At 52.6% G+C, this 19,305-nt stretch overlaps 1 protein-coding gene and 1 long non-coding RNA gene across 3 annotated transcripts in view; one reads left to right on the forward strand and one right to left on the reverse strand.

Annotated features, from left to right (window-relative positions):
* Positions 1–1,724: 1,724 nt before the first annotated feature.
* MLEC (malectin) lies at positions 1,725–18,483 on the reverse strand. 2 transcript variants are annotated; one of them, XM_069081621.1, is made up of 5 exons: positions 18,347–18,483; positions 10,313–10,491; positions 9,341–9,517; positions 9,199–9,256; positions 1,725–7,333 (listed from the first exon to the last, which is right to left on the reverse strand). In XM_069081621.1, the coding sequence occupies exons 2-5, from the start codon at positions 10,475–10,477 to the stop codon at positions 7,104–7,106; spliced, it is 630 nt and encodes a 209-aa protein (XP_068937722.1). In that variant the 5' UTR covers positions 10,478–10,491; positions 18,347–18,483; the 3' UTR covers positions 1,725–7,103. The 2 variants fall into 2 exon arrangements, with proteins under 2 accessions (XP_068937722.1, XP_068937721.1); XM_069081620.1 differs by lacking the exon at positions 18,347–18,483 and adding an exon at positions 17,532–17,805.
* Positions 18,451–19,305, forward strand: part of LOC138156345 (uncharacterized) — a 33,173-nt gene continuing 32,318 nt past the window's right edge. The window contains exon 1 of the long non-coding RNA XR_011167126.1: positions 18,451–18,590. This is a non-coding gene — a long non-coding RNA (uncharacterized lncRNA). The remainder of the gene's footprint in view (positions 18,591–19,305) is intronic.

Genomic DNA, 19,305 nt, shown 5'->3' on the forward strand with positions numbered 1-19,305 from the left:
CACAAGGGCCAGTGAAAGGGTGGGCTGAAGTCCTGCATCTTTGTGCCTTGAAAACAGAAAGGGCCAATGGGGGAAAGGACCTAGGGTGATGTGAACAGTAAACACAGACTGTCTCTGTACCGGCAGCCCTGAGAAAGCAACAGCCACACTTGTGTGGAAATCAGGAAGGGTCTCAGGAGAGGGCTGGCTAGGCCAGGCCCTGAGGGGGACAGAGAGGAGACAAGGCAGTTTGGAAACTTTTTAAAAGTGACTTCACAAAAAGCCAAAAATAAAAAACAAGGCCCCAGCAACTTGATGCTGGTTCTCATGACCTTGGGCTGGCACAGAACACGAGGGGAGCCTAGTCATAAGCATATGGAAACCTGTGACTAGATGCCTCCAGCCCCTTCCTGTGCTGGCTCTCAAGTCAGGGGAGCCAGGTTCAAATTCCAACTCAAAGACCTTAGCCAAATCCTCACCTGCAGTTTCTTCTTTGGTTAGGTGGCCTTTTGAGTTCTAGTCTCTAGACCCACCCCCTCATTTTACAGACAGGAAATGAAAGCCCAGAAAAGGGAAATGACTTATCACAGGCCACATGAAAGCCTTGGTATTTGAACCCAGGTCCTTTGACATGAAATCCATGGCTTTTCCTGCTACCCCCTTCTCCCCCCTCCCCCGACCCAGTGCTTTGGTTTTTCCTGTCATCCCCAGAGACTTAACACTGCAAAGGCCAGCTTCCTTCACTGCAACCCAAGTGGGCTGAGGTAATGCTTCTTTGAAAATTGTCCCCACTTGAGATAAGCAGTCTTACCCAAACCGGGAGCCCAATTTCCTTTGCAGGAAGATTAGGATCTACATCCAGCCTTGTGTGGGCCCAGCCCTAGGCAGGCACTCAGCCCAAAAGCTCCCTATGGCCATTTTGACCAGAACACGCCTTCAGATTTTTCCTTTTTTGCAGCTCTGGTCTCAGTCCCATCTGATCCTGGGGTAGACAACCATTTCTGTAACCGAGAGGCTCCTCTCTGGGCACTCTCTTCTTCCTCCCCACAATCCCTGGGGCAAAAGAGAGCAGAACAGTCCAGCCCAGAGGAGTAAGCACCACAGATCAGAAGGCAGCCTAACCTAGCCTCCAAGTCACAGAAAGAAAGAATGATTAGCTCTCTGAAGCTGCTGCCAGGGCCAGGCCTGGTGAGGGGCAAAATGAACAGAGTTTGATTTAGGACTAGAGTCCCAATACTACCAGCCCATCAGGACCAGACAAAAAGTACCAGCCAGAGAGGCTAGAAAGGGCCTAGCAGAGGTTTCCCAGGAATATCGAATTTAAGGTAGAATCTGGCTTAATTCTGCTGACAAAAGACTGTGCCAGAGCTGCTCAGTTAAGTTTTAAAAACCTAAGCACCTACTACACACCAGGGACTAGAGCCACAAAGTCCCCCAGCCCAGACCATTCCCCCTCCAGCCAGACTCCAAACTCCTTCCTTAGCACTCCATGACCTCGAAGAGGCCCAAAGCTCACTGGGGATGTGGCCAATGTGGTGTAATGAGAAGAGCCCTAGACGTTAGGTCAGGGAGGCCCAGCCTCCCATCAGCTGACCTATGAGTGAGCGTGACCACCAGACGTGAGTTTCAATCTCTGCACCTGTAAAATGGGGTGAGTACTTGCACCCCTTCTACCTCCTAGGGCTCACGTGAGCTGTGGCTGTCATGGGACTGCATATACCTTAAGAAGCGAAGCTGGACACTGCTGACAATATAATTTTGTTTATTTTTCTTGAACACACTGCTGGTTAAAACTGCCAGACAGAGTATTACAGAATATTTCCTCAATCAAATATCCTGGAAATAAAAGTTTTAAAGAGAAAGAGAGAGAGAGCTACATGAAGATCCCTAGCCCATTCAAAACACCCAGGCGCCTCCTAATTTGCAACCCTAAAACAGCTAGCTAGGTCAGCCCTTGAGGCACCCCCTTCCCTGGCCAGGCCCAAATTCAATCCCAACACATAGTATCACTGCAAATTGTTTATTAAAACACAAAGCAATGGACAGTGAAAAACATCCTGATTTGGGGGCAGGGGAAGGAAAGAAAGTTAGGACAGATGGAAACAACTCAGAAAAGAACCCCGCCCCCCCCCCAGCCAATTCACCAGGGTTTGTAACCCTCCATCCCATTGTGCTGCTTGCTACAAATACCCAAATTGGGGCTGCAAACCCCAATGTGATAGGGCCCAGCTGGAGGGAGGGAGGCCACTGAGACCTTGACGCTTCTGGGGGAACTTACCCTCCCAGAATAGGGCAGCTGGGGCCACCTCCAGAGAGTCACCGCTCCATTTCCTAAACAGGCCAGGCCAAGAACTGCAGATGAAGTTAGCCCTTAGCTCAAACTGGGAAAAAGCCACTCCTGGCTGGCTTCAGGACAAACTCATGGGGGGGAGGAAATGACAGGACAAGAGTGACAAAAGCCCTAAGCCTACAAAGGGAGCAATGGATCCAGGGTCCAATCTCTTTTCATTCCCAAGATCACAAGCACACCAGGGAAAAGCGGGAATGGGAAGAAGGGGACCCAAGACTCCCTCCACACTGATTTTCACCTTGGGACCAACCCCTGCCAGACAACCCAGTCTATTCACATGCAAGTCTTCCCACCCCAGCCTACTAATTCCTGAGCAGCTTGTCCTTCCTGGAAGGGAAGCATTTGAGCTTGAAAGTCCAAAGGAGAGAAGCCACCGTTCCTCCCCCCTCCCCCTCCCTGAATCTTGTGAAGATGGTGGTGTCTTGTAAGGATGCTGGCATGCCTCCCTCTCTCACAAGGTGCTTGGGAGGAGAGGGACCCCTGAGGACAGCCTTCCCCTCACCGCTTGTTCCAACACCAAGTATTAAAATCCAACCCTGCTGTGCTTCTGCCAACTCAACTGTCCTCAGGTTCCCTAGCTCCAATCTAGCTTGGCCATTAAACCTGGCTAAAGGGCAGCTGGCAGACCACGGCAAGGGGGTAGTGCTACACCTCTCGCCCCATGAAAAACCTTTCCAGCTGTTGTCCACCTATTACAAAGGAGAGTTTCTGGTCTGCCCCCCCCCCCATCCCAGAGAAGGCTGACTGGACCTAACAATCCTCCCAGGGAGATGCCCACCCCAGGCTGACAAGGAGATAAACGATTCCTCTTACCAAGGCTTGGGATCTCCTGCCCCTTAGTCACATCCTTCCATAGGAGGATGGAAACCTCTCCATTTGTTCGTGCTCCAACTGGCTCCCAGGCAGGGTCAGTGTGGCCTCAGCAGGCCACCAGGGCCTTATCTCCCCTTCAGCTGGCTTTCGAGGCAGGGGGAGCCTCGTCCTACTGGATCTTCACCCAAGAACTGGGATGTCTTTTCACACTTTCAAGTTCTCCTTCCTGAGTCTCTCTGGATCTTGGCAAAAGAAAGCTGGGGACAGCAGCATCGCTATGTGAGCCATCCAGGCACCAAGGCACGACTCAACTGGACATCTTTTTGACATCAAACAGACCTTTTTATTGCAGGGGAATGGGGTGTGGTAGGGGCATGCAGGAAGGGGTAGCCCCTGGCCCAGACCTGCATCTAGGGAGAAAACATCTACCAAGGCTCAAAACTGGTTTAAAAACAAAACCAACAGAAGGTCCGAGAGACAGTTAGAGAGAAAAGAGTAAGAAAGGCACTGTGCTGACTGGGGCCCTCCCCAGGCCCCAGGGACCGACTCTGCCTCTTTCCTAAGGAGGACAGAAAACCTGCTACTTCCTTCCCTGGACTCCCCACAATGAGTAGGTTTTGAGGAAAATTTATAAAGAGCTGGGCAATTGAAAATACTGCCAGTGCTTCTGAAGTTTGGCTGAGATTTTGAGACACCAGGACTTCCAGGTGATGGACTGAAGGGAGAAGGAAAGGAGAAATTCCTTAAAACAGAAGTTTCTCCAAAAACATCGGGTATCAAACTGAAACTGAAAAAAATTCAAAGATCTAACAGGTGCCGCCCAGAGGGAGAGGAGGAGCTTAAGGTAACGCATGACAGGTTTGGTCTGGCATCACAGACCGCAAACCAAGGCCTTGCAAGCCCCCAAGTCCCTTGGGTGAGTGATGGAGACGAGAACAAGATCGGAGACTCTTCAACTGAGGGGTCTTTACTAATTATAAACATTCAACACCAATCCCAATGACACTGGCCAATAGCAATTTAGAGAAAAACAAGCAAAGACAATTGTCTTTCAAGCCACCAGAACGTCAAATCAGGACCCTCACAATGCAGCTTTCCCCTTGACATCAGGACCATGGGAAAAAGCATTTTGTTTTTCTTAAATGGAGTTGCCCTGACTGGCTCAAGGATACATCTGCCATATATATGTTCCTCTGGCATGGGGCTATAGCTCAGCCTGCTTGAAGCCTAGAGCTGAATCTGCTCTGTCTTCTTCCTGCTCTCCCACCCACACAGGGCCATCCACCCATGCCCCGCCTCAACCCATCCCATTAGGGCCAGGTGACCGGACCAGCCTCAGCTCTGCCAAGCAACTATATGAGGGTAGAGGGCAAGCAGAAGCAGCCAGCCCGACGAGCCAAATTCTGGCTGGAGGTTCTGCCTTGGCTGAGCTGAGGCAATGGGAGCAGAAGGGATAAGATGTGGCCCCAGGAGATGGATGGCCTCAGGTCTCTCCTGGACTGGCACCTCAGAGCAGCTGGGAACTATCACCCAGCTCCAGTACTGGCTCCAAGCGTAAGATGGGAACAAATGGCAGGAGGCAAGGCCCAATGATAGAGTATATACACAATACAAAAATAAAAAATAAGAATAATAAAGAGCCCCCACCCCCTAAGCAAAAATGTCATGTACCTATGTCTGTTAGGGTGTAGCAGGCCACTGGCCTGGGAGAAGGAGAAAGCCAGGGCTGGCAAAGGGGGGGGAACTCCTGCCTGGAGAACGGGTAAGGCCCAAGGGGATTCCTTCTCCCCGTCCCCACCCACATTGTTTCCTGTTCCCTTCAGACATGTTAGATCATGGAAAGGTGTTCTTTCCTTTGAACACAGCTATAAAGGAAAATTTCCTCCTGCCCAGCTCAAGGAGAAAGGGCCAGCCTGGGAACCAAGACAGAAGGAAACCTCCTGGGGGGTACCGTTATAAAATGTTCACAGGACCCAGGATTGCTGTCTAAAGCTCCTGGTCATTGCAAAAAGGGTGGGGAGTCAAGATTCCGCTCTCTTGAAGGGGAGGAAAGGAAATCTTGATTGCAAGTCTACAGGCCTCCTCTCCACATTTTCTCTCCTGATTAGAATTAGCCCAAGGTTGTAGGTGGTTCTGACCCAGAGGGAGGAGCTGATAGCACAGGGAAGTTGGAGTCTGGTCCACTCCTGGAGGGCTCTGAAGGGCAATGCAAGTGACCAGACCCAAAGGTTCTGTTAAGATGATGGCCCACAAATGTCTTGACCACTCTCAGCTCTGCTTCCTGAGTGCCATCAGCTAGGGACACCATCTTAGTTCCAGAGGCCAAGAGGGTGACTGGATGGCAAGGTGTCCTAAGGGGTACGTGGTCACAAACTTGCTCTTTAGTTCTAAAAAGAGAACAAAAAAACCTGCAGAAGCTGAGCTGGGATTTTCACACCACTGAGGGACAGGGCCTCATGCTCTAAGGTGCCAATAGATCCCATATCCCTCCCCAAGACTGGCTGAGCTCAGGCTACCTTTACTGGGGGTGGGGGGAGTGGTGGGAATAATTGCTAGTGAGGGAAATCCAACAAAGGCATTTTAATTCCCAGAGTTCGGAACGCTGCAGAGGAAGTCATACATGAATAGAAAGATGGACTAGGTGGCTGCCAGGACTCCAGTGCATTGGAACGCTTCCAGCCCCTGCCCCCAAGGATGGCCAAATTATTGCTGTCAGGCAGGGCAGGGGGCAGATGAGACTGAGTATGGAGGGGAGAGCCAGTAGATTTGTCAGAAGCCCCAGTGACTCTGCAGATCAAAAGGGACAGTCACGCAATTAAGTATCTTGGGGGCAGTTTGAGGTCAATTATCAGGAAGTAATTGGTTGAACAGTCCTAGCCCTTGGGCACAGAACCACATGACACACACCCTGTAGCAGAGAGCAAGTGCCCAATAGCCCTTGTAATCTAGGGAAGAAAACCCACACAGAGACCATGGGGCCACTGCTCCTAGGAAGGAGGACAACTCCCAAGGCGGGGAGACCTGGTTGGACCCAGGTGGGAGCCACCAGGGGGGAGCAGGGCCAAGATCAAACCATCTGCCACTGCAATTCCGATGGGCTTTTAGCCAAGCTAAGCCCTGTGTGGCCACCAAGAGTCCTCAAAAGGGCCATTCCAATGAGTACCAGAAGAAAAGTCCCCAGGCTCCCGTCTCCTCGAGATCACCCACAAAAGAGGGTGAGAGGGAAAGAAATTTCAAGTGAGTAGCTTAAAGGGGGAAAAAAGGGAAAGCAAAATCAAGTCCCCAACAGGCACTAAAAGCAAAATGTATTTTGTGGTGACAAAAGCCAAAAAGGCAGTTTCCAGACAGGAGGTAAAGCTGCTGCTCTGGTTCCCAGACCAGCTCCCCTCACTGGTCAAGGAGTCCCACCTTGTGGTTCACACATTTTAAGATAGAACTTTCATTTGGAGACCAGTCAACAAGGCTTCCATGAGACCTTCCCCCCTTTTTAAACACAAAGTGAGGCCAGGGCTTGCCCTCCCCCTTGGATCCTCTGTCCAACCTCCTTGAGCCCCAGCCCTCTGAACGAGGCTTCAGACCCACGTCTCATTCCCAACGACAGTCTCTCTCAGGTAATCCATTTCCTATCCCTGGTTCTCCTAATATTCTATCTTAAAAGGGAACAGTATTTGTGCTCTGGGCCCAAGCCCTTTCCCCAGGGACACAGATCAGAGTCCCCAGGGATCAGCCTTCACCCCAAGTACCCTGGAGAGGAAGGCAGCCACTGGATGCCAGCCATGAAGAAAGCAAGGGGAGTGGAATGAGGCCACGACTGGGCTGGGCAAGTCCACTCTCTCCTCATTTTGCCTCTTTTAAAATGTTTTTGTTAATAAATTGTGAAAAACATGAAGAAACCCAAACCAGCCACGTTTGGGCTTGTTCCTCCTCCCTGCTCCCCCGCCCTCAGGATGGCCCTGTGTTCTCACAGCCGACAGAGGCAGAAGAGGGTCGGAATGAAGACACCGAAGGCCACCAGGATGGGGAACATGAGGCTGCTGTTGTCCGAGGCGTAGGGGTTGGGAGTTCGGGGGCCCGACTGGACCCGGTTCTTATTGGACTGCCTTTTGGTGTTGGAGCCTTCTTCATATTCTTCCTCCTCTTCCTCCTCCTCCTTCTTCTCCAGGCCTGGGTGAGGCTGCAGCTTTGGCACCTCTGAGGACAGAGAGAAGTATGACTGATATGCCCCTGGTGCCAACTGGGACACAGGGCACCAGGAGGCCCAGCACCTCTTATGGGTCTACCTCCCGTGATCAGCAGGGTCAGAACGCCCCAAAGCAGAGAAATCTTTGCTGGTTCCTGCCCATCCTGAGCAAGGGAAGGAGCTGGTAGAGGTAACACCTATCATGGAAGGCTCCAATGTCCTCCTTCCTTCCTCATTTCTCCCACCAAGACCTCAGAACACTCCTAGTCTGGGTGGGGACAATGATCTGGTATATATTCCTCAGTTCCCAATTCTCCCTTCCTGCCTCTCATGGTCCCCAATCCCTTTTCACTTGGAAGCATCCTTTAGGGATCATCTAAACCTCCTCATTTTTACACAAACAGGCCCAGGCAAGCTTGCCCCAAATCCCCAGGTAATAAGGAGCCAGGTCTAAGGTCAGGATGGTTTCCAAACCCTTTCTCCTACATGGATCACACTGGATCAGCAGCTGCCTTCCTGCCTTTGAGGGTGGCTTTAACAAACAGCTGAGCCCCTCTCTCCTTACAAGTTCAATGTCTATACAACTCTTTATAGACATTAGCTTGCCTTTTTCCCCTGGCAAGAAATTCGATTCACTCTCTTAGAAAAGGTGCAGCTACACCAGGCCTTTGGGGAACAGAAAAGATTCTGACCTCTCAGGTACCTCAACATTGACATATAAGACAGGAACAAGTTGGATGGTGTATCGAAGGGGAATGGGGTAAGGAGCAGGGGGAGAGTGACTGATCGGTGCCAGCCACTGAGACATGAGGCCCTTTGAGAAGGCAACCTAGGAAACTGGCAGCCGTGATAACCTCAGAACCCCAAGAGGGAAAATATGCCCACGGACAGATGCCAAGGGCACTGAGAAGGTTTAAGAGGTGCCAAGACCCTCCTCCCCAGCTCAGCTAAGCTACGTCAGCAGCTTCTATCCAACAGAAGAGGCTCAGAGATGTTCTGATAGATGCAGGGTGCTTCGATAAGCCTCCCACTCTGTCATCCCTAGAGAAGCCTAATAAACGGGGAAGCCCCATGTCGCATGATGCTCAGAGGGCAGGATCATATGACTCTTCAGGTCAGAGCGCTTTTATGTGCTGGTATCTTGGGCCCTGGAGAGATCAGCAAAGGAAGAAGGTTGTGTATAAGATAGTCAGGAAGGAAGCACTATAGTTTTCCCAAGAGTAGATTTTCTGGGATCTGACAATGAGCTTAACGAACAGTAAGGGAAGGAAATACTTTGCCTTCCACTTAGAAGGCCAAGCAACTCAAAGGACAAACCATCTAGGCTGGATGGGCCCAGCCCAGCCCATCCTTTACCATCGCCATGATTCACACACCAGCCCTGGGCTGAGCCTCAGAGTTTGGTACACTGAGGAAGGCAACAACTTGGGAATCTGCCACCAACTCCCCAGGTGACTGTGGCCACCAGACTCTACATTCTCCCAGAAGGAGTTTGCTTTCCTCAGCTACAAAACGCAGGGTCCACATTATCTCCAAAGTCTCTCCCAATTCCAAGTGTATGGTCCCACTAACTAGTTAAAAGTCCTGGTTTTTGGGGTGGCCAGGTAGTACAGCGAGTAAGAGCACCAGCTCCAGTGTCGGGATGACCTGGGATCGAATCCGGGCTCAGATACTCAGCACCACACCCAGAAATAACTGGCCATGTAACCTTGAGCAAGTTACTTAACCCCGACTGCTTAAAAAAAAAAATCCTGGTTTTCTGAATCGTGCTTCCTATCAGAATGTGCCCCATCCTTACCCCCAGCAATCACCAAATGCTGTTACCCATGCCCGAATGCCTGAAATGCCACTAAATGACAATAAAAACGTTACTTACCATCTATGGTCCCAGCCATAATATATAGTGCACACACTTTGGGATTGTCATAGTACCCCTGCAAGATGGGAAAAAAACCTGTCAAGCCCACACAAGAACAAGGTCCCCACCACCCACCCCGCCAGAAGACAGAAGGGATTACCTTGACAAATTCAATGTGCAGCTTCCCAGTAAAGGTGGACACTTCCCCCTGGACGCTCAGCTTTCCCTTTTTGATGCTAATGGGGATGATTTCATCATGAGCTGTGCTGTGACCAACCCGGTCAAAGATGTCTAGGTCTTTCACGACCACGTGCCCATTCAAGCGGACATCAAACACCTTCAGGGTCAGAAAGGGAAAATTCAATTCAGTAAGCATCAGTCAGCTTCCCAATACGGACAAGGCACAACTAGGTGTTTGGGAGATAAAATCAAAATTGTTTTAAAGAGCCCCTGCCCTCAAGGACCAATTTATATTCTCCTAAGGAGATCCAGTGCAAATGCAGATAATTTAATAATAATAATATGAGATAATGAGGAGAAAGGGAGCATGAAAAGCCAGGCAGATCAGGAAGGGCTTCCCATGAGATGGACCCTCCAAGCTGAGTTGTAGGGAAGCTACAGATTCTCAAAGGCAGAAGTTATTGGGGCCCATGGGAACCAAAGAGTAGAAACCCATAGCCTGGAGAGGGGCAGATAGAGTTTCAGCTGTAAAACCAGTTCAGTGAAGAGACGAATAAAGCCTCCAGATGGCCAGAGTCCTTGGGCTCGGTAAATTCGAGGAGCCCTCAGCAATATGGCAGCCCCCTTCCTCACTGGCAGTCAAGAGGTCCCACTGGACTCACAGGGCAGGCCATTTAAGACAACACGATATATCGGTATCAGAGAGAGAGAAAAAATGAGGTTTAAAGACGTAACTAAGACAAAGGAAGTAGATGACATTTGTTGGAGGCCCAAAGGTTAGGAGGGCCTCAGCTGCTCACTTTTCAGTGCAAGTCTTACAGGGCAGTGCCCAGCTCCCAGGTGAAGTGTCACAGCACCCCAGATACACACCTTAGGGAGGCAGGGGGTGTTTGCCATTTTGACCCAGAGGCCAAGTGTGAGGGATGATTCAGAAAGCCTGGCTCCATCTCACCTTCTGCTGGGATTGTGCAAAATAGACCTCAGCAAACTTCAACACCAGCACATAGTCCCCCTCCTCTTTGATGGGCACCTCATAGCCAAAGGTCTCCTCATTGTAGCGTTCTGTCTGATAGAGGATCTGGTCTTCAGGGTTGGCACGAAGGATGGGCAGCTTCATCCCATAGTCTGAGGCTAAGGAAGAAAGCACAGGACCAGGGCTACGTTAGACCAGGGCTCTTCCGGAACCAGAGGCCCAGAATGGGGCCAGGTGCCAAAGGATCCTCATGGAGGTGGGGTGGTTGAGATGCTCACTCCAGCTGTACCTAGTTCAGGCTGGAAAGAAGGCAGTTACTACCTGTCTTCCCTACCAAGAAAACAAACCATTCCTGAAACCTGACACCATCTATCCCACCAAGCCCCACAGGCACACCAGAGCTTGGGAAAAATTCAGGTATTAAATGAAAGTCTGCAAAAGCACCTCTTCCCATAGCTCCAAGCCAACAAACAGTGATTTCTGAACAAACACAAACTCATTATTAAAAGAGGGCACTACCCCGCCTGCAGCTGCCCATCTCCCTGGGAGGGCCAGCTTCAGAGAAACCTTGCAAAACAAGGCAGACAGCAGGGAATTCTATAGCAGACACACAAAAGATGACTGAACTGAGAGAATGTTCTTTAGCATCCAAAAAAAGTCCAGTCTAAAACAAACAGGTTGGGAGAGCTGGCCAGAACTGCTAGAGAAGCAGATAAAATGCTACTTTTCTCAACTGGTTTCCTCCATTTCCATTAAAAGACTCCTAAGAAATGGCTGTAATTGCTGCCTTCTTATAAAGGTTTAAAAGAGTGGCCAAAGCTCTCACTAACCTTTTTAATTCAAGACACAGACACACACACATCTATTTCAGATACTTCAAGTGATAAAGGACCCCCAGATCAACACTTTACCTATCCCCCCCCCCCCCCCATGGCCTGGGAATTGCCTAGAGCCTAGGCCAGGCATGAGGAACCTGCACCCTTGAAGCCACATGTGGCCCTCTAGGTCCTCAAGTTTGGCCCTTTGACTGAATCCAAATCACAGAACAAATCCCTTTAATAAAAGGATTAGTTTGGTAAAACTTGGACTCAGTGAAAAGCCATACCCAAGGCCTAGGCCAAACACGGAGAGGGGTCAGTTAGCAATAGACAAAGAAAACAAGTAGCACAAATAGTTTCACCAACCAAAGGTGTGTATGTGTTCGTGGGGGGATGGCCCGGCCAAGGCCCCAGGGGATGATCTGTCCCATTTCAAAAATGGCTCTGTCCATCTCATGATCTCATGATAAGTTTGGGAGGCTCTGTGTCTACACATCAAGCCTAGACACCACAATGTCAACCTTCTTCCACGAAGCCCTTTCCCTGGAGGAGGCTTTCCATTATCTCCTAGAATCAGCCCCTCCAATTCTCTGAGATCCTTTCAAAAGCTCAGCCCCAGTGCCAGTTCCTCTCAGAATCCTTTCCCAGTTACCCTGGGCATTAGTGCACCAAAATCACTGCATATTTACTTGTTTGTAAAATGTTACATTCCCTCCCACCCCCCAGGAGAACATTAGCTAGAATATGACCTAGCACAAACCACACCTGAGGGTGGGACCTTCTCCATACCTGCAGCAGCCACAGGCCACCTAAGAAATGCCAGTTTCTGGGCATACTCCATAGCCCCATCAATGACCCAAATTCCTGCTGACTTCTTAGATTAGATGCATCCACCCCGCTTTTTAATTCAATACACACACACACACACACACACACACACACACACACACACACACACAATCTACTTCAGATAGAGACCATCATTCTCACCCCCTACCTCCCTGTAAAATTTTGTATCTGCCTTCAAAAGCTTCAACAGGAAACACAAATCCCAGAATTCAGACCCTTCAAGGTACACGGTTCCTTGGGATTTTCCTTCTAGCCTACTCCCCCATGTGGGACAACAAGGATAAGGAGGGAGTTAGAAAAGCCAAAGGGGGAAAGAATAGAAGTCCTTGGAGATTATGACTTGTCACTACTAATGGTTCCTGCCAGCCAGCCCACCCAAAGAACCGGTAACAGGAAGCTAAGATCATTCAGGCAGATCGGTAAATGTTGCCTGCTTCTCCCCCCAATTCTTCTCAAACAAAACAAGGTCCACCTCCACGCTCTGATACTAAGAGTCTGACCGGGCGGCTAGCTCGCCTCCAAAGATGGGGTGGTGCGGAGGGGGAGCGATTCCGTGCCCTGATGCACAGAAGGAAGAAACCAAGATTCTGCCAATGGTCCCTCCCTTGAACAGTCCCTCCAAGCTCAGAGCTTTACACAGCTTTCATTTATTAGCATGTACAGAAAAGGATTGGTCTCTGACGATCTTTTTCATATTAAGAGTGGAAAAAGAAATATAATCTGTGGCAAAGCTGCACAGAGAACAAAGTCAGACTTACATACACACCCACCCACCCATCCAAACCCAATCCTGGAATTGCCTTTTAGAACACTTCCCCCCAAAATAACCCAAGTGACTTTCTCAGGGGATTGGCCACATGTAAGGTTTAATCTGAACCAAGAACCAAGGCCGGAAGGAAAGAGTAGCAGAGCAAGCCCCCCAACCCCCGCCTGAGTGCAGTGAGTGGTGTGGTGGGCACACTGCTGATGTGGGCATAATGCAGGGGGCGCAGCCAAGGGAGAGGGAGGGGGCCACAAGGACTCCACTTACCCCTCTAGGTCTCCCAGGCTGGGAACGGCCCCTGTAGAAAGTGGGTGCTGTATACTGCTACAGGGGATCAACCCTCTAGGAACGTACTGTCAAACCCAAAGACCAAAGCCAGCCAGGATCAGTGAACACCGCCCCGTTAAAAGGCGCCTCAAAACACATTACAATTTCATTTTAGAGTCAGAAACTGAGGTTCAGGCAGGTTACATGGCTTGCCCAATGTCACTAAGCTAGTAAGTGGCAGGGCTGGACATCAGATCCAGATTCTCCTGGGAACCTCCTTCTGGGGCTCCAAACACCCTCTCTCTCTCCTCCACCTAACCTTCCATTGAACTCCTCCTTGCTTCTCTATCAAAACCCTGAAGGAAGTTTCCAAAGCAAGATCATTAGGAAATCTTTTTAAACCTAGGCCTGATAAGCAAAGCTCTATTGGGGCTCAGTGGGGCCAAGCACTGAACTCCCAGCACCGACAGAGTGCTCATGGAAAAGCCCCAGATTCTGCTTCCAGTGGAACCACAGGGAAAAGCTCAGTACCAGATCTGTTTAAGCAAACCAGAGTGTTACCCTCCAGCTCTCCAGCTGATGGAGATCCCTGGCTAGCCAAGCCAGCACTTTCCCATCTTTGTGCCATCCTTCCAGGTCTACCTCCATTTTATCCCATCTCTATCTTGTAGGTATCTGGCTCTCTGCATTGCTGTTCCCCTCCTTAGACAGTGGGCTTGGGGGCAGGGTCTCTTTTTGCCTTTCTTTCTACCTCCAATGCTTAGCATAATGCCCGGCCCATAGAAGGGACTTAATGACTGCTAGCTGACTGTCCCAAGGGGCCAGTGATCTTACACAGGCCTGGACTGCCAAGTAGCTGGCATCTCCATGGGCATCTGGCACAAGTCACTGAAGTTCAAGTTAAAAGGTCACCAGGCAAAGAGATATGTTTTCATCTCCTTTGGACTGGAGGGGTGGAAGAGAGGGGAATTCTTAGTAAACTTCACAGAACCTCAGAATTCAAAATAGTCCAGCTAGTCTCCGGGCTTCCAACATGCTGGTGGGATGCAGTCCTCTGGAGAGTTTAACAACTTGGCTAGTACACAAGCCAGCAGTTTGGGAAGGCCTAACCGGCTATAATCCAGGACTAGTTGCTAGCAGGCTCAGCTCAGTTAGCAGTTATAAACATTAACAAGGTGGAGGGATGTCTCTAATTGATCAAAAGCTATTACATGAAATATAATGGATGACATGGAGACTCAGAAAGAGGAAGGGCCTTGTCCAGGGTTACACTGCTCATTAGCACAGCCACCTGACAAAGACCAATAACCAACACTTTCCTAAATAGAGCTCACAGTGAAAGTCAAGGAACCCTGGGCTCGAATCCCAAGGTGAACATTGCGAAATCACTATGTCAGATGGGTCTGCTGGGAAATATGTAGGAAGGGCTGCTGGTGAAGGAGGGCAAATGATGAGGAGGGGCAATTTCCAGAGCAATGGTTTGGGGGTCAATCAGCCATTTGTCACAGCCAAAAACACTTCTGCTTGGAGATCAGGGGTATGCAGATCCCTCCATGAGGAACTAAGAACTCAATGAAATATTCATTAAATATGTGCACTTGCAAGAGCTGGTGTTGAGTGGTGGAGGAGAGCTTATATTTTACTGGGACAGTAGAAAATTAAGAGAACCCTTCTAGTTCCTTGGAAGCCAAAAGCTGCCTGGACTGCTACAGGAAGAAACCCCACTGAAGTGAGAGGAAGCCTGGCTTAGGGTATGGTGCCCTATAGGCTCCAAGGTCTGAATTCCACCTCTGACAATTGCCAGCTGTGTGATAGTGGGCCAAAGCCCGAGCTTCAATTTCCTCATCTCTAAAACGAGGACCTACCCCATAGGGTTGTCGGGGAGAAAGCTCTTCCAAACCTTAAGGGTCTATGTGAAGGGTAGCTGCTATTTTCTTTGGAGGGAGTCAGAAATGTTATCAAATGGGAAATCAGTAACACGGTTTTTATTCAACAGCTTCTACTAAAATCTGATGGGTAAGAGCTGGGTAAGGCAAAGGTCTCCCATTTACAGTTTAAAAAGCTCTTTGACATAGTTTCTTGCAAATGATTCTCAGTGGAGCTAAGGCAAAGGCTTTATTGTGCCAATTTTACAACTAGGTGGTGAAGGCCTGGAGTCAGGAAGACCTGAATTCAAATTCACACTAGCTGTGTGACCCTACCAAGTCACTTCACCCTGTCTGACTCAGTGTCCTTGTCTGTAAATTGCAAACCACTCTAATATCTTTGCCAAGAAAATCCCAAACCCTTGGGGTCACCAAGAGTCAGACATGACCAAATAACCAAAAAAAGTTACAGATGAGCAAACTCATCAATCAGCAAGCCATTTATGAAGCACTTATGTGTCAGGCATTGTGCTAAGAGCTGAGAATACAAAGCAAGGCAAACTAGTCCTTGCCCTCAAGGAGCTCCAAGTCTAGAGGAGACAAGAGATACATTATGACTCAGCCAAAGGAGCCTGCATGTAAAGGAGAAACTCAGGTCTCCTGCACCCTGGCCCATTCTCCTTTTCTGCTTCAACACACTAACTCTCTCAACACCTGGCACCTCCCTCTACTTCCAAAAGGGACTGCCAGCACATCTGGGAGGGAGAAAAAGAACAAAAAGTAAACAATCGCCCAGCTTCTCAGGCCTCATAAAGAAAGGGACTGGCCATCCTCCTGCAAGGCAGCCTGCACCAGCCTCAACTCCAAGCCCAGAGCCAAGAAAAGGGCTAAAAATCCTTTTTTCCTGATCCAGTGGGTAGATGCTTTCTCTGAAGACACAGGTTAAGGAATGTGGCTCCCAACAAAACACTCTCCTACTCCCCCACTGAAGACTCTACAGTTTATGGAGGCTGGGAAAGCAGCCAAAAGGGGTGGCCCCTCAGCTAGGAGTTGCCATGGTGGGACCAAAGTCTGGAGTGGCAATTCGTCGACATAGACCTCTGCAGGCCCTGTCTAATGGTATCCACAAGAACCAACTTCCAACATGAGCCAAAAACTTATTGCCAGGCTTCCTTTTCCATTAGGAATTCTGCTCCCCAAAAGCCAAGGCTTGAGAACTCCTGATTCCTGCTCTGGAACTGAGGGGGGCGGGTCAGATAGTCCAAGTGCATCTGCTGCTGCCTTTAATAAAAAGCCAGCTGGTAGAGCACCTGCAAATTAGAGGCAGAATCTTTCAGCCAGGATAGCCAGTAACAGTGGACTCTATGGATACCTGGGGGGCCTGGTTCTGTGTGGGCCCAGCCAATTAGCTTTTCCATTAATGGCCCATGTCTTCGGTTTCTCTAGGCTGAATGAACCAAACCACTCAAGCTTCAACATCTGCTAGCAAAAAGAATGCACTCTAAAACATGATCTTATCCAGCAGTTATCTTGGGAGAAAGTCTACAAATGGCTGTTCCCACCCCAGGAGAGGAATAAGGGTGGACCTAAGACAGATACCGGGGAGCAGGGCTCTGGCTTCGGAAGGCCACTTCAGCTTGGCTGTTGCACAGCATATACTGGGGAACCAGAAGCTGTCAGGGCACGCACACCAGCACCAAAGAAAACAGCAGGCCAACTTTCCAAAGGGCACACGCCGGGCCCTTGGCAGGACCTGGGGGTGGGACAGCCCCACTTAACTTGGAAGGCAAAGGGAGGTCGGCTGGCCCGGGTGCAGACACATGTCTCGGACCTTCCCTCCCAAGGCCATGCTGAGCAGGCTCCTGGCACTGCCAGCTTGGGCGGCTTACACTGCACTCCCCAGGGATGCTGCCCTCCACTCTCAGGTTCACTCACATTTTATTCTGCATTTATCAAACAACTTCCTCAACTCTGGGGCCTGAGCACTCAGAGGCCAGGGCTCCGACCCGGACACCAGCTGGGAAAGCGTCCCCTCGCGGTGGAACTGAGGCTCCCCCACCGGCCAGGCCTGCATCTGGGCCGTAAAAGGGCACCCCAGGCAGTAGGTTATTAGGGGCCGGAAATGCACTGTAACCCCCAGGCTGCTCGTCGAGCCCCGCACCGGCCCCAGGGCCCCGAGAAGGGCCTCCCATTTTTACCACCTTGTTCGACCACGTCTAAGCCGCTTCTCTCCGAGCCTCAGTTTCTCCCATCTGTAAAATGGGGGCGGGGGAGGGGACTGGGGAGCGACCTAGGGCTCCAGACCGTTTGCTAAGGACCCGGCGCTCCCCTCCGGGCACCACGCGCCAAGCCCGCCCCGGACATCGCGGTGCCTGCTCGGCCCCGGCCTCCAAGGGGGGCTCGGGGATCCCGGGCTTTAAAGCCGGAATGGGCTCTAACCGCGTCTGGGGGCCTTGGGGCCCAGCTGCTGCAGCACCCTCCTCTTACAGACGGAGAAACTGAGGCGCGGCGGTCCCGATCACCCAGCTGTTGGGGGCCCGAAGCGCTCCCTCTCCAGCCGGGTAAACTGAGGCGCGCGCCTGGGGGCGGGGCGCACGTGGCGGCCGGGCCCAGCCCGGCCCGGCCGGCTGCCTCACCTCGGCCCACCCGGCCCTCCAGAGGGTCCTTGCGGAAGTGGATCCCGTGCACGTCCACATGCGCCTCGCCGCCCGCGTTGATGGCCCAGATGACGCTCTCGGGCAGCCCGAGCCCCGCGGCCGCGACCGCCCCGGGGACGGCGCCGCCGAGGCCCAGCAGGAGCAGGGGCAGCGGGGGCAGCGGGGGCAGCGCCGTCGTCAGCAGCAGCGGCAGCAGCAGCAGCGCCGCCCCCGCCCCGGCCCCGGCGCCCAGAAGCATCGCGGGCGGCCCCGGCCCGGCTCCTCCCGCCGCAAGGGGCTCGGCTCTCAGCAGCGCCCGGCTCCGCCCGCCGCCAGGGCCGCGGCCGCCCGGGACATGTCGCGCTCGCTCGCTCCCTCGCTCGCTCCCCCGCTCGCCGCCGCCGCCGCCGCCTCAGTCTCGGTCTCAGGCTCCTACCTCCACCTCGGGCACAACCGAACCCGGCCCCGGCCGCCGCCGGCAGCCAATCAGGGCCCGACGCTCATTAATTACCCACGGCCCCCGCCGGGAGCGGCCGCCCCATTGGCCGCGGCGCGGGCAGGGGGCGTGGCCAGCTCCGGGCGCCAGCCCAACCGCGAGGCGCGAGGAGGAACGCGCGGGGAGGGAGTTCGGTTGGAGCGGTTGGGGAGGGGATGCGGAAGTGGCGGCCGGGGCGCCCTCGGAGGAGAGCTCGCCGCCCAATGGAAGAAAGGGGTAGGGAGGGCTGAGCGACCGGGAGGGGGGGGGGCACGTGGACACGTCGCCGGCACTTCCGGTTGCCTTCCCCCCCTTCCCTCTTTTCGAATACCCCCCTCACCCCGGATGCCGACGAATGGGCTCCGGGCCTCCCACTTCCAGGGACGTCAGCCTCCTGAGGGGACGTGACTGGGGGCCCGGCCGGCGCGGGAGTTTCTCGGCATGGGCCAAGCGGGCCACCGTTCCTTTCCTCGTAGAAACTACTTCAGGGTGGCATTTTCCCCTTCACCCCCAGAGGGCCAGGACCCCGGCTGGGGAGGAGAAGGGAGGGGAAGCCAGGGTCCCCAGTCCCCGCCCACGGCTCGGTGCGTAGTGGGAGCCGATTAAGTTATGGTGGCGGGAATGAATGAAAGGGGGCGGGCACGCGGGCGCACGGAGCATCCGGTCCCCACGAGGGCGGGAGCGTCGATTGGCACCGGCTGACAGCCGCCCAATCAGAGAGGTCCAGCGCGGCGGAAACGCGTGGCTGGGCGGGGGGAGGGAGAGAGGGAGGCCCCGCCACTGCGTCGCCCTGGTAACAGGTCCCCCCTCCCCGCGCGACCCCCTCCTTCCTCCCGAGGGGCGGGGCCGAGTCAGTTTCCCCGAAAAGCAGGCTGCTGGGGGCAGGAGGCTCCGAGTCCCAGCGGACCCTCCCGGCGCCTTCCTGAGCCGGCCTCTCCCCTCCCCCCGCCGCCCCTGCTCCCTGGGAGGCCGGTGATGAGTCCGAAGTCACGGGAGCGAGGCTCCCTTGGGCCAGTGTGACCTTGGGCAAGCGGCTTCGCCTCCCCGGGCCAAGGGAAGGGTGGCCGCGCTCCCAGCCTCAGCCCAAGCGCCCGGTGCTCAGGTCAAGGCAACGGGCATTTATTAAGCGCCAGCTGTGTGCCGGGCACAGCCCTTATGCGCTGAGAAAACACCCCAACAACCGAGTACAAACCTGGCATTGGAGATGATCCCCCTGCCCCCGGCTCTGACATGGCCTGTTCGAAAACCCTCCCAGCTATGACATTCCACATTCTCAGCCCCCTCCTACCTCTGACATTC

This window comes from Petaurus breviceps, unplaced genomic scaffold, assembly GCF_028583685.1.
Source record: "Petaurus breviceps papuanus isolate PSGF00001 unplaced genomic scaffold, PetGlider_PUasm1.0 99, whole genome shotgun sequence".
Lineage (NCBI taxonomy): Eukaryota > Metazoa > Chordata > Mammalia > Diprotodontia > Petauridae > Petaurus > Petaurus breviceps.